Source organism: Loxodonta africana, chromosome 7 (genome assembly GCF_030014295.1).
Source record: "Loxodonta africana isolate mLoxAfr1 chromosome 7, mLoxAfr1.hap2, whole genome shotgun sequence".
Taxonomy (NCBI): Eukaryota; Metazoa; Chordata; class Mammalia; order Proboscidea; family Elephantidae; genus Loxodonta; species Loxodonta africana.
Genome location: NC_087348.1, coordinates 47414100 through 47427347, shown reverse-complemented (window position 1 = coordinate 47427347; position 13248 = coordinate 47414100). Strand labels below are relative to the sequence as shown.

Genomic DNA, 13248 nt, shown 5'->3' with positions numbered 1-13248 from the left:
TGATCCTTTTCCAGTGTTTCTCCCAAACAAGACTTTTTTGTAAAATGAGAGAAAGTTGGATTGATTTTGTTTCCAAGCACGGTACTAATATAAGGCCAGTGGGATGGCGGGGACGGGGGGCGAGCGGGGACAGGGAGCCAGTATTCTTAACTCTCTATCTTCTGATTCGTTGTAATACAGAATTCAAATATTAGGAGGCAGTTAGGAAATGTATGTGATCCATATTTACATTTCTGCTGACAGATGACTTTTTCTTTTGGTGCACAGTTATTGGCCTTCAACTGGACTGACTCCAGTAAAAGTGCAAAGGCCATTTGTCAAGAAATACTTCTTCCTGTTCTGATGCAGCTCTTAACTCCCATATACCACCTTTGTTTTTGCCCCTTGCCCTTTCTCAAAGAATGCTTACATTAGAATGAGCTGTAGTCTATGTGTTTTGGGGTGGGAAGGTGAGTGGGATGAATTGATGGATATATGTATATGTGCGTATGAGGTATCCTGAGCCACTTTGAAGAAAGATATCCCAACTTCCTTGGTGCCCAAAAACAAGGAACTCTCAGAGAGTTGCTTCCAGGAGTAGCTACTTGAGGTGCCTGCAGGGACCAGGAAGGCAATGTAAATGAGACAAGAAACCAAAGTATGCGAACTGAAGAGAGCTTGCCTTGCCTAATGCAAGTAGCTGCTATATGGGAATGGGAGCCCAGTACAATCATACCCTTTAGATTTTCAGAGGAAGCTAAAAATCTTTGTCATATCTCCTGATTTTTAAATGCTAGCACCTAATTTAAAAATCCTAGTATGCTATGTAGAACAACTATAAAAGCCAAGAAAATAGTTAAGTAGGCTGCAGGCTGCGAGTTTGCAGCTTCTGATCTGGTCCATCTTCCCTGTGTCTAGATTGAGAAGCAGAAACCCAGAGACATAAACCGACTCCCAAGTTCACACAGCAGTTAGTGGCAGAGCTAGGAATAGGACTTGGATTTCCTTTTTCTGTGTGCAATGCTGTTTACACTAGGAACTGTTAAAAACTTTTTTTGGGAATCCGAAGCAAGCTCATGCCTCCTCTTTGCCTAGAAAAGTTCATAAATCCAAACCCGTTGCTGTTGAGTCAATTCTGACTCACGGTGACCTTATAGGACAGAGTAGAACTGCCTCAGAGGAGTGCCTGACCTTTTGGTTAGCAGCCAAGTTCTTAAGCACTATGCCACCAGGGCTGCGAAAAGTGTGTGTACATCCCAAATTTTGAATACAGTTTTGGGGATTTCAGATCCTTGGAAATCCGTGTGTGAATACCATGTATGTGAGGATGGTGCAGGACTGGGCAGTATTTCATTCTGTTGTACATAGGGTCACTATGAGTTGGAACTGACTCGACGGCACCTGACAATAGCAGACCAGGTAAAAACCCTCTCCTGTACCTGCTGGTTCATATGTTTGCAGTGCAGAGCGAACAGTGCCTCGGTATTTATACTCAGACAAATTAATGGGAAGAAGCACTTGAAGCAGGAGCCCTGGGTTCCTTCTTTTTCTTTTTTTTAATTGTGCTTTAGATGAAAGTTTACAGAGCAAATTAGTTTCTCAGTAAACAAGTAATGCATAAATTGTTTTGTGGCATTGGCTGCCAACCCCGCAATATGTCAACATTGTCTTCTTCTCCACCCTGGGTTCCCTGTTTCCATTCGTCCAGTTTTCTGTCCCTTTGTGCCTTCTGGTCTTTGCTTTCCTGCTGGGGTGCCCATGTAGTCTCATATACATGATTGAACTACAAAGCATGTTCCTCATGTGTGTTATTATTGGCCCTATAGACCTGTCTAATCTGACTGAACGGTGAACCTTGGGAGTGACTTCAATACTGAGTTAAAACGGCGTCTGGGGCCATATTCTCAGAGTTTCTGCAGTCTCTTGTCAGACCAGCAAGTATGGTTTTTTGTGTGTGTGTGTGAATTTGAATTTTGTTCTGTATTTTTCTCACTCTGTTCAGGGCCCTCTATTGTGATCTCTGTCAGAGCACTCAGTGGTGGTAGCTGGGTACCATCTAGTTGTTCTGGACTCAGTCTGGTAGAGGCTGTGGTAGTTGTGGTCCATTAGTCCTTTGGATCTTTCCCTTGTGTCTTTGGTTTTCTTCATTCTCTTTTGCTCCAGCCAGGATGGGACCAGTAGATGTATCGTAGATGGCTGGCTGCTTGCAGGCTTTTAAGACCTCAGACACTGCTCACACAGTTGGATGTAGAACATTTTCTTTATAAACTGTGTTATGCCAGTTGAGCTGGATGTCCTCCTAGACCGTGGTTCCCAGCTCTCAGCCCAATAACTCAGTCCCTTAGGGAGTTTGGATGTGTCTGTGAAGCTTCTATGACTTTGCCTTGGTCAAGTTGTGCTGACTTCCCCAGTATTATACACTGTCTTACCCTTCAGCAGATTACCACTTATCTGCTATCTAGTTAGTGTTTTTCCCTCCTAACCTCACCCCTCCCCTCCTTTCTAACCATCAAACATTATTTCTTTCTGTGTGTAAACCTTTTCTTGAGTTTTTATAGTGGTCTCATGTAGTATTTGTTCTTTTGTGATTGACTTATTTCACTCAACATAATGCCCTCTAGATTCATCCATGTTGTGAGATGTTTCACAGATTCATCATTGTTCTTTATTGTTGTGTAGTATTCTGTTGTGTGTACGTACCACAGTTTGTTTATCCATTCATCTGTCGTTGGGCACTTAGGTTATTTCCACCTTTTTGTCTGTCTTTTTGGATAAACCAAAAAACCAAACCAAACCCATTGCAGTGGAGTTGATTCCGACTCATAGCAACTTACACTACAGAGTAGAACTGCCCCCATAGGATTTCCAAGGTTATAAATATAGGAGCAGACTGCCGTATTTTTTTCTCTTGGAGATGCTAGGTGAGTGTAGACCTTTCCATTAGCAGCCAAGCGCTTAACCACTGTGCCACCAGGGCTCCTGCCTCTTGCCTCTTTTTGAATACTAAATCTTAATTATGCAAGTAATAGGAATACATTTAGGTAAGTCTAAAACCGCCCTACTGCTATCCCCTAAATCAGTCCCTCCAGTAGTAATTGCTTTTCTAGTCTTTTGCCTACCTACGTATATATATCGCCTGTGGGGTTCCTGGGTGGTGCAAAGGGGTAATGTGCTTGGCTATTAACCAAAAGGATGGAGGCTTGATTCCACCCAGAGCACCTCAGAAGAAAGGCCTGGTTATCTACTTACGAAAAATCATTTACTAAAAACCCTATGGAACACAGTTCTATTCTGACACACGTGGAGTCTCTAGGAGTCAAAATCGACTTGATAGCGGTGGTTTGTTTTGTTTTTTACCTCACCCACAGAAAATAATAAAGTCGTGTGTGTGTGTTTAAATAAATGATATTTATCGTATGTTTTTGCAAGTTTTTTTTTTCCGACAGTACATCTTGCTTTGTATACAAGTACATACAGATCCACATCATCCTTATTGCTACTTCATAGCCCACTGTGTGTTAATTCCATTGTTTATTTAGCCACCTGCTATTGATGGACTCTTATTGGGGCCCTGGTGGCAGTGGTTAAGTGTTCAGCTGCTAACCAAAAGGTCAGCAGTTTGAATCCACCAGCCTTTCCTTGGAAATCCTATGGGGCAGTTCTACTCTGTCCTGTAGGGTTGCTGTGAGTTGGAATTGACTTGATGGCAATGGGCTTGTTTTTTTATGGTGGTTCCAGTTTTCCAGTACTACAAAGAATGCTGCAATAAATATTTTTATAGATGCCTCCTTGACACATGTGCTAGTGTTTCTCAAGGAAGAAAGGGAGGAGTGAACTTGCTAAGCATGTAATTTCAGAATGGCAGTATCATTTAATACTTCTATCAGCAACATAGGTAGGTTCTCAATTTCTCCAAAGCCCCTTGTTATGCACTGAATTGTGCCCCCGCTGCCCCCCCCCAAATGTGTGTCAACTGGGCTAGGCCATGATTCCGAGTATTGTGTGATTCTCCACCATTTTGTCATCTGATGTGATTTTCTGTGTTGTAAAACCTACTTGTATGATGTTGAAGAGGCAGGAATAGAGGCAGTTATGTTAATGAGGCAAGACTTAATCTACAAGATTAGGTTGTATTTTGGGTAAAACTCTTGAGGTATAAGTGAGAGAAGTGGGCAGAGAGCAAGGGAGACCTCCTCCTACCAAGAAGGGAGAACCAGGAAAGGAGGGCATCCTTTGGACACAGGGTCTCTGTGATGAGATGCTCCTAGATGCAGGGGAAAATTGAGGACAAAGACCTTCCCCCAGAACCAACAGAGAGAGAAAGCCTTGCCCTGGAGCTGGTGCCCTGAATTCAGACTTCTAGCTTCCTAAGCTGTGAGAGAATAAATTTCTCTTGTTAAAGCCATACACTTGTGGTGTTTCTGTTACAGCAGCACTAGGTAACTAAGACTCTTCAATACTTGGTATTAACAGATTGAAAAAAATTTTTTTTTCAGTCTGATGGATAAGGAGTGGTGACTTAATTACTACTAAGTTTTGAATATCTTGTACATCTTTTCATAAGTTCATTAGCCATTTCACATTGCTATTTTCATATCCTTTTTTGGGATTTCTTTTGGGCTTATTTGGCTTTTTCTTATTGATTTATAGGAATTCCATATGTGTTTTCTGTGTATTCTTTATACCAGTCTCTTCTGTTACATATGTTATAAATTTTTTCACTTGAATCTTTCCAAACCTGGTTTTGCCACTGACTAGTTCTTAGATTTGGGGAATATCATTTGACTTCCACAAACCCATTTTTCTCCATTGTAAAGTGAGAATACTCAGTCTCTTAGAGTTACTGTGAGATGCCAGTGAAAGTGTATGAGCTCTGTAATTTTTGGGTTCAACATTTGGTTTCTACCAGCCATTTTTCTCAGTTGTAAGGTGAGAATATACTACTTTTTAGGGTTATTGTGAAATTCCAGTGAATGAAGTGTGTAGTGCTTTGGGAACTGAAGAATACCTTTAAGTCATTTTGTCCTCTTTTTGGTTTTCTTATGACTCATCCCTAGGAGCTGGCGTTTGTGAAACATCCCACACCCTCCACAGATTGATCAAACTCTGAGGGGTGGGTGTCACAACATAGCACTTGTGTCTTTTTATTCTACGCTGTCTTGGGGGAGGAAAGAGGTACATAAACAAGACATGCTCACATTGAACTCCTTTGTTCTCGGAATGCGTTGAGTAGGACGGAAGTGGAGAGTATGGATATCAGGCAGATTTCATTTCTTAGCTGGTTACAGTGCTTGGCTCAAGGATTGTCCTAGTAGATTCTGGCCATTTACGGAATTGAACGTTTACAAGGTTAGAATTAGGGAAAGGGGCTTATTTTTGTAGTCAGTTATTTCCTTTTTAGGCCAGGTGTTTCCTGGGAAACTTTCTAATCCACAGCCTGTCATTTGTTACTGTCCTGATCACCTTCTCAATTAGAACACAAGTTTCAGAGGTAGCTGTTCTGTCCTACCACCTCAGGGGGAGTAAGAGGGTATAATCTTCTGTTCTTAACTTTTAACTAATGGCTGCCCTCTGCAAATAGTTAATTAACTAAAATCTGATACCACTCTTTGGTTTGGGGGCACCCACACTCGTACTACCCTTAGACCCAGACATCTCCATGCCCCTTCCCAAAGCCCCATCCTTAGAAAGCACTTCCTCCAGTCCTCTGGTCATGCCTTTCCCCTTCTAGACCACTCTTCACATACCCAGGATCCAAGATACACCTGGCTAAATGTCCTGAACCTGCTTCCAGGGCTTTCAGGGACTCTTACTGAGCCCTTCCTCCCAAGGATATAAGGATGGATCAAGACACTATGAACTGAAAATGATGGCGGGATTATGAATCCTTAAGTCCCAGGTGTGGTCAAGGGGCAACTGTTTGGGAGAGGCGTTCCCAGATCTTGGATGTGCTGAATGGGGTCTGTCACCTGTGCCTAAGGCTCTTTGGGGTACAGAGGTGTGGGAAAAGGAAGGGGGTAGATTTGGGGCTAGGTTCTCTGTTTGTACTCCCGCCCCAACCCTGCAGCTGTCAGGGTCACGTCTGCCCAGAGGAGCCTCTCCCTTCTGACCAACTGCTTGTTTTATAATTTAAAAAAGCCATCAGAGTATATGCGGCTCTGCATAGAGTCCAGTTAATCTTTGAGACAAATTCTTAAAGAGTGGGGTTGGAAGGGGGAATGGGTGAATTTCCTGAAGGGAGGCTCTCTGAGCCTCTGTCTGTCCCCTGGGTAGGCAGTGCTGTCGATGCTTTGTTTTTGAAAAGGAGGGAGGATTCTGCTGACGCTACGTTTTTATGAAATGAGGCTAAGGGTTTCCTTATCTTTCTGTGCAAGGCACATCTGTGTGACACAGGCTGGCTGCTTCTTAGGGAGTCCTCCGTCGTCGTCCTGTTTCTTTTCTGAAGGTTTTAAGGCACAGTTTGGTGCATTCCTTTCTGGTCTCTGAAGCCAGGGGGATAGTCATAATATATCAGGGCTCTTGCTGAAGAGCTTAAAATGGGCGCTGGCAGCTGGGATGTGGGGGGAGAGAGCTTTCCAGGGACAAGTGACCTGCTTGTTCAGCCAATGAGAAGCAGGTTAGAGGAATGATTTCATCAGGCAGGCTTTATTGTCTGATCATCTTATGAAAGCAGGATTGTGTCTGGCAACTTAACCCTTTTTTAGGTACTTTAAGTCTCACCCACTCCCTGGTTATGTGACCTCCAGATTCCTTTTCCCAACTCTCTGGTACGAGACCACAGAAATGAAAGACTTGAAATTGATGAAGAAATCAGGCGAGTTATAAACTATCATTTTTTAAAATATAAATTATTAAAACTCAGAACCACATCTGAATGGAAATGTGATCTAAATTGTGTTTGGTGAACACATCTGAAGCAGATAGCAGTTTGAGTTGGGTTCTGTCAGATTTTGCTGTATAGTCTTGAGGGAAAAGGGAGGCTAGAGGGGGAAAACTCTGCCTTCAGTATATTTTAATCCATATAATGGTATCTTGCCATTTCCTGAAATTTGGAAAATATCCCTGATCCTGGGGCCAGTTTTGAGTAAGAGATATTTGTAGTGTTTGTTAATACTTCTTTACTATCCCTTCTCCATAAAAATGACAACTGTTTGGTAAAATGACTTCATGCTTCCTGGTAAAATGAGGGTGCTGATTCTACTCTATAGAGTTGTTTAGGTAAGAAAATAAATCATGTGACATTAGATTGTGCTACATACATGTAATGTATTATCACCAGGGCATTCATGTCTCAATATTGTGTGTTCGTTCATTCATCAGACTTTTAAAAATACCTCTTGATGCTGTGCACAGGAAATAAAGAAATAAAAAATATGGTTCTTACCCTTAAGTAACTTAAAACATCATGAGGGAGACAGACAGTAATAATAATGTCTCACACTTACGTTGTGTTTGCCGTGTGCCAGCCCTGTTCTGAGCACCTTGATATAGGCATTAACTTATTTAATCTTACCACAACCCTATGAAGTAGGTACTATTAGCCATGTTTTACAGATAAACTAAGGCACAGAGAGGCTAAGTGACTTGCCCAAGGTCATACAGCTAGTGGTAGAGTTGGGATTTGAATGTAGGCAGTGTAGCTCTCTGGAGCCTTGGTGGCACAGTGGTTAAAGCACTCAACTGCTAACTGAAAGGTTGGCGGATCAAACCCACCAGCTGCTCTGATCTGTGGGAGAAAGACGTGACATTCTGCTTCTGTAAAGATTTATAGCCTTGAAATCTCTATGGGCAGTTCTACTCTGTCCTACAGGGTTGTTATGAGTCAGAATCAGCTTGAAGGCAGTGGATTTAACTTGGGTTTTTAGTGCCACTGTAGAGTCTATGCTCGAAATCTATGCTCGAAATCTGTGCTGACCAGTACAGCAGCCACGAGCCACATGTGGCTGTAAAAAACCTGCCGCTGTAAAGTGGGTTCCGACTCATACAACCCTATAGGACAGAGTAGAACTAGCCCATAGGGTTTCCAAGGAGGTGATGGTGGATTCGAACTGTCAACGTTTTGGTTAGCAGCCAAGGTCTTAACCATTGTGCCACCAGGACTCCTCATGTGGCTATACTGAAAAACTGAACCTGTTGCCGTTGAGTCGATTCTGACTTGTAGCGATGTGGCTGTAGAGCGCGTGAAATGTGGCTAGGGCAAATTGAATGGGGCTGTAGGTGTGAAATACACATTAGATTTCGGAGACCTGGTATAAAAAATAAGTAGATATAAAATGTCACATGTTGAAGTTATATGTTGCAATGGTGATATTTTGGTCATGTTGACTTTAGTAAAATATATTATTAAAATGAATTCACTTGTCTTTATTGTGGCTACTAGAAGATTTTAAATTACATATGTGGCTTGCATTTGGAGCTCACATTTTACTTCTATTTGATGTTTACAGAATTCTAAATCATTACAGTGCAGAAATAATAACAACAGTTGACATTTTTTGAGCACTTACTGTGTGCCACATATTGTGCTAGGGACTTAACAAACACTGTTTCAGTTAAGCTTCAAAAATTTTTTTTTATTCTCATATAGAAGAGGAAGAAGTTTTGAGAAATTCAGTATTTTGTCTGAGGTTAGACAGCCAGTTAAAAACAGATCCCAAATTCAAAACCTTACGTGTCTGACTCAAAAACCTGAGCTCCTAATAATTTCCAGTTAAATCCTGAGATTTTTTTTCTTTGTTTTCATTTTTATAAGAATATTTGATATTGCACAGTCCTGTGTTTGACACGTAGAAGTTCAAAATAAAAATCACTAGACCATAAAATAGACACCCTGAATGGAAATCTTTTTTTTTGCAGAGCCTTGGCCCTCACTAGCACAGTTGAGCCCTGAGATGAAGCGATGAGTCATTGTGTACAACTTGCATTTAATTTTCATTTCAGTAGTTTTCCCAGGTCACGGGGCAATTTATGTCCTGACCCTCTTTTTCTGTAGAGAAGGGGAAGAGGAGTAACAGCTCTCCTTAGTGGTTCGGTGCTCTCGGCTAATAAGAAGAAAAAACTGCTTAAGGTCCTTTTCATTGTCCTCTGAAATGCTGTTTGTGTTTGTGAGAGCAACAAAATGCTGTCTAGTGATCCCTAACTTTTCTTCTTTCCAGAGCAAAGACTCAGGCGGACTGAAGGCGGCTATGATAGAGTTGGTGGAAAGGTTAAAATTCAAGAGCTCAGACCCTAAAGTAAGTATTATTTTGGAAGTTGATTGGGTGTTGTATCCCCATTTCATCCTTCTGGAGCTAAGTTTGAGGGACGCTAATGATCATCTTTCTGAACATTACAGTAAGACCTAATTAAGCCTGCTCATCAGAAACAGGGCAGAGTCCTAATATGCCTAGAGGTAAGTCATCTATTTTTTCTCCCTTCTCTATTTTTTGACTTAGAACACAAAACCATTAATTGTTTTCCCCCAACTACAGACAAATACATTTTTTCGTCTTCCTTTACCAGGCCTTTGAGGCTTGTGTCCTCCATGTCCATTAAATGCAGCCGAAGGCATCTGAGATAGTGATCAGCTTAATGCTGGGGACTGGAACAGGGGCCAGACCCATCCAGTTGGTGTTCAGCACTTGCATCTTATCTCTCCCCCCCTTGCAAGAACCAGCTGCCACTGAGAATGCTTTTGTCCTCATGACCTGGAGTCTGATCTGGGAAATGGTTTAAATCTTCCAGTTTTTTCTGTAAAATGTTGGGGGCTGGATGGTTGATATTGTGAGAAATGCCATGCGAGGGCGGAGGTAGATTAGGAACGGATTATGACTTAACACAGACTCCTTCTCGTACCCAGACATTTATTGTGGCGCTCACTACCTGCTCTTGGTGCCAGCTGGTTCAGCCTGAGAGTCAGACCCTCTCGCAATTAAATAGGGAAAGGAGCAGGACTTCGTTTTATTTTTCGTATCTCCTCTTTTTTTGTTTTTTTTCCTTTAGAAGTTTTTTATAAAGGGAATGGGACTAACAATTTTTGAGCACCTATTGAGAGCCAGGCACTGTGTTAGGAGTCTTACATACCTTGGATCACTGCAATACCCTGTAAAGTAGAGTTTATTATTCCCTTTTTTTTTTTTAATAATGACACTGAAGCTCAGAGAGGTAGAGTCGTTTGCCTCAAATCTAGGATAGATTAGAGCTGGAATTCAAACTCTGATTCTAATGCTTGTGCTCTTTCTTTCATATCATGCTGGAGACCAAGCACTGAGTTCCACCTCCTTTCTGCCATATAAACACATTGTGCCTCAGTTTTCCAAGCTGAAACACTATATATGAGGCCAAGCCACAGACATAACAGTCTTTTCAAAAGGTGACTGCTGCCACCAGTCTACAAAATAATTTTATCTTCATACAGCTTCAGAGTATTGGGGGATTGGCGATCTCTTGTCTTCTGGTATGGTTAGGGGTCCAGATTAGATACAAAAATATTGAAATATTGGGGTAACCTTTATCAACTTTCTTAGCCCAGGGTAGGAGGACTCTTGGTGTGAGTAGTTTTTCCTTTAGTGAAGATGAACCAATTAATTATTAAAGGTTACTGAAAGCTTTTCTTACCAAGCTTCTCTGGTTTCTGGGGCAACAGCTATATTGAGGGAGACAACTGTATTTTCTGTTTCTGCCACACCCACTTGACTGTAGTCAGCGGACAGTGGAGGGAGAGGATGTGTGCAAATGAGACTGAGTGGCCTCTGTGTATAACACAGGTAAATGCTTTTGGATCTTTTGTGATGCATGTAGTGCTTCTGGTGGGAAACTTGCCAGAGTGGCCCCATGAAGAGCAACCAATGGAAGCCTTAGGATTTTCCCATGATGCATCATAATAAGCTAAAGAATGTTTGTAGGGACCTGACTTGATCTTGAATATATCTGCGCAGACTCACCTCTTTTCTACTTCTCTTTTTCTTGCCTGGATTATTTGCCACCAACCTATTTCACTTCCACGTCCCTTCCTAGTTTGCCATCTTCGTATGCTGTGTATACTTAAAGCCAGCTTGAAGACGCGAGAACATAATTGCAGAATGACTGCCAGGTCAGAAAGGGGGTTAAAAAATAGGCTGCTTAAATATATAATTTCTGCAACAAAGAAAATTTCTGTAGAAATAAATTGGTGTGTCCCAAGAGAATCTTTAAGATTCTGGTTTGTTCTGTTTTCCCTCAGAACCCCACCATTCCCTTTTTTTAAGTTGGCCTATTTAAGAACGGCAGAACCTCTCAGGCTTTATAACCTGTCATTTCTGCCACAGTGCCGTTACATAGAAGCACTGATTGAGTCATGGAGGACCAAGCACTATCTCTGCCTCACTTCCCCTAGAATTCCCTAAAGCATCACAAAGCCTGATTAATCCAGACACTGAAGACTGCTGGGGCCTCTGTTAATTTTTACTTCTGAGTTTTGCCAAAGAGGAGTGGAAGATGCCTAAATTAACCATTTTTAAAATTATAAGATGATATATGCTTATAGACTAAACAAATAAAAATATTCATAGAAAAAAAGTAAACCTATTTCCCCCAAGTTAACCAGTATTAACATTTTACTGTGTAATCTTCTAGACATTTTCCCATATGGGAATATTTTTTTTAATTTTCTGCAAAAATTATACTATACCTGGGGTTTTAAAATTGCTTTTTTTCATTACACAGAATATCCTAGGCATTCTTCATCAATAATATAGACTGAATTTTTCTTAATGTTAGCCTCATTTTGTCCAAAACATTTGTCAGATGCCTTCTTTCTCCTTTTAGACCAGTGGTTCTTAAACTTTAGCGTGTATGAAAATCACCTAGAGGATTTATTAAAATACAGACTGCTGGACCCACCCCCAGAGTTTCTGATTCAACACACCTGGGGTGACTGGAGAATTCTTATCTCTAACAAGTTTGAAGGGAATGCTGATGCTGGTGCTTTTGGTTCAGGGCCCATACTTTGAGAACCAGTGTTCTGGACCTTGGCTACTTTCCCCTTCTCTTATTTTGATTTTTTGCATTGCTTTCAGCAAATAACCAGAAGAAGCCCCTGGAAATAAGTCCAAGTAATTCAACTTTGAAAAGAAATTAAGTAAATAAAAATCCAGGCAAGCAAATCAAAAATTGAGCAGAGGTGGCAGAGGCATAAGGGAGGGAGGTGAGAGGTAGGCTGGGGAGTCACAGCTCAGGCTGCCTAAGAGGACAGGGTTGCTTTAAACTGCCACTTCCATCAGAGAAATAGCAAAGCCAAAAAGAGGAAAAGAGGTCCTAGTCAGGATTTAGGAGGATGATCAAAGCCCATGTAATGATCCAAGCATGGACCTTGAGTCCTGAAGCCAGAGGAACAGCAGGAGACATCAAATTCCAGCCACTAGGGCCAGCCTGCGGACAGGAACCAGGCACAAACAAAACAAAACCCATTGCCCTTCAGTTGACTCTGACTCATAGTGACCCTACAGGACGTGATAGAACTGCCCTACAGGGTTTCCGAGACTGTAAGTCTTTATGGAAGCAGACTGCCACATCTTTCTCCCATGGAGTGGCTGGTGGATTCAAATCACTGACATTTTGGTTAGCAGCTGAGCGCTTTAACCAATGTGCCGCTAGGGCTCCCTGAATAAGACACAGGACTAGACAAAGTTGTAAGCACTGCATGTTTCTTTGGCAAGCCCTGTTTTAAAGGTGACTACTTCTAGGTATCTAGAACCTGGAATACAGTGAAAAAGTTACTTGTAAACGCAAGCAACCTTTAGTTGCAAAAAGGATTAATAGGAAGTGGTCTTTTAAATAATAAGCCATCCTCATATGTTTGACGATTCAGTTAGCAAAAAAAAAAAAAAAAAATTTCACACCCAATATTTTCAGAAACATCTGTTGCACAAAGCAGGATTTTTGGGCTAGGCTTGCTTTAGGGAAATTAAAAGATGTAGTAGTTAGGCGCGTGCGTGTGTGTGTGTGTGTGTGTGTGCGTGCGCACGTGCATACCTGGATTTTTAGGAAATTTAAAGTACTCTGAGGTCTTTACGTTCACAGATTTCCTTTGTATTGACTATGCAGTTATCTTCCATAGTTTATCCAGAGGAAACCTAGGCTTGAAAAATACATTGATTCTCTTCCCTTCCTTCTCCCAGCCCACACCCTCAGAAGGCATTGAGCCAAAAACATAACATGCTAAGCTCAATCAAACTAACCTTTTATTATGCAGTTAATAACAGCCACTTTCTCTGTTATGTATTGATTGCTTTTTCTATCCCTCTAAGATGC

General features: G+C 41.5%; 1 protein-coding gene across 3 annotated transcripts in view; it reads left to right on the top strand.

Annotated features, from left to right (window-relative positions):
* Window positions 1-13248, top strand: part of TRIM44 (tripartite motif containing 44) — a 138525-nt gene that overhangs the window by 19235 nt on the left and 106042 nt on the right. For all 3 annotated transcript variants that reach the window (XM_003412121.4, XM_064288269.1, XM_064288270.1), the window contains exon 2: window positions 9135-9212. In XM_003412121.4, coding sequence (XP_003412169.2) covers window positions 9135-9212 — 78 coding nt within the window. The remainder of the gene's footprint in view (window positions 1-9134; window positions 9213-13248) is intronic.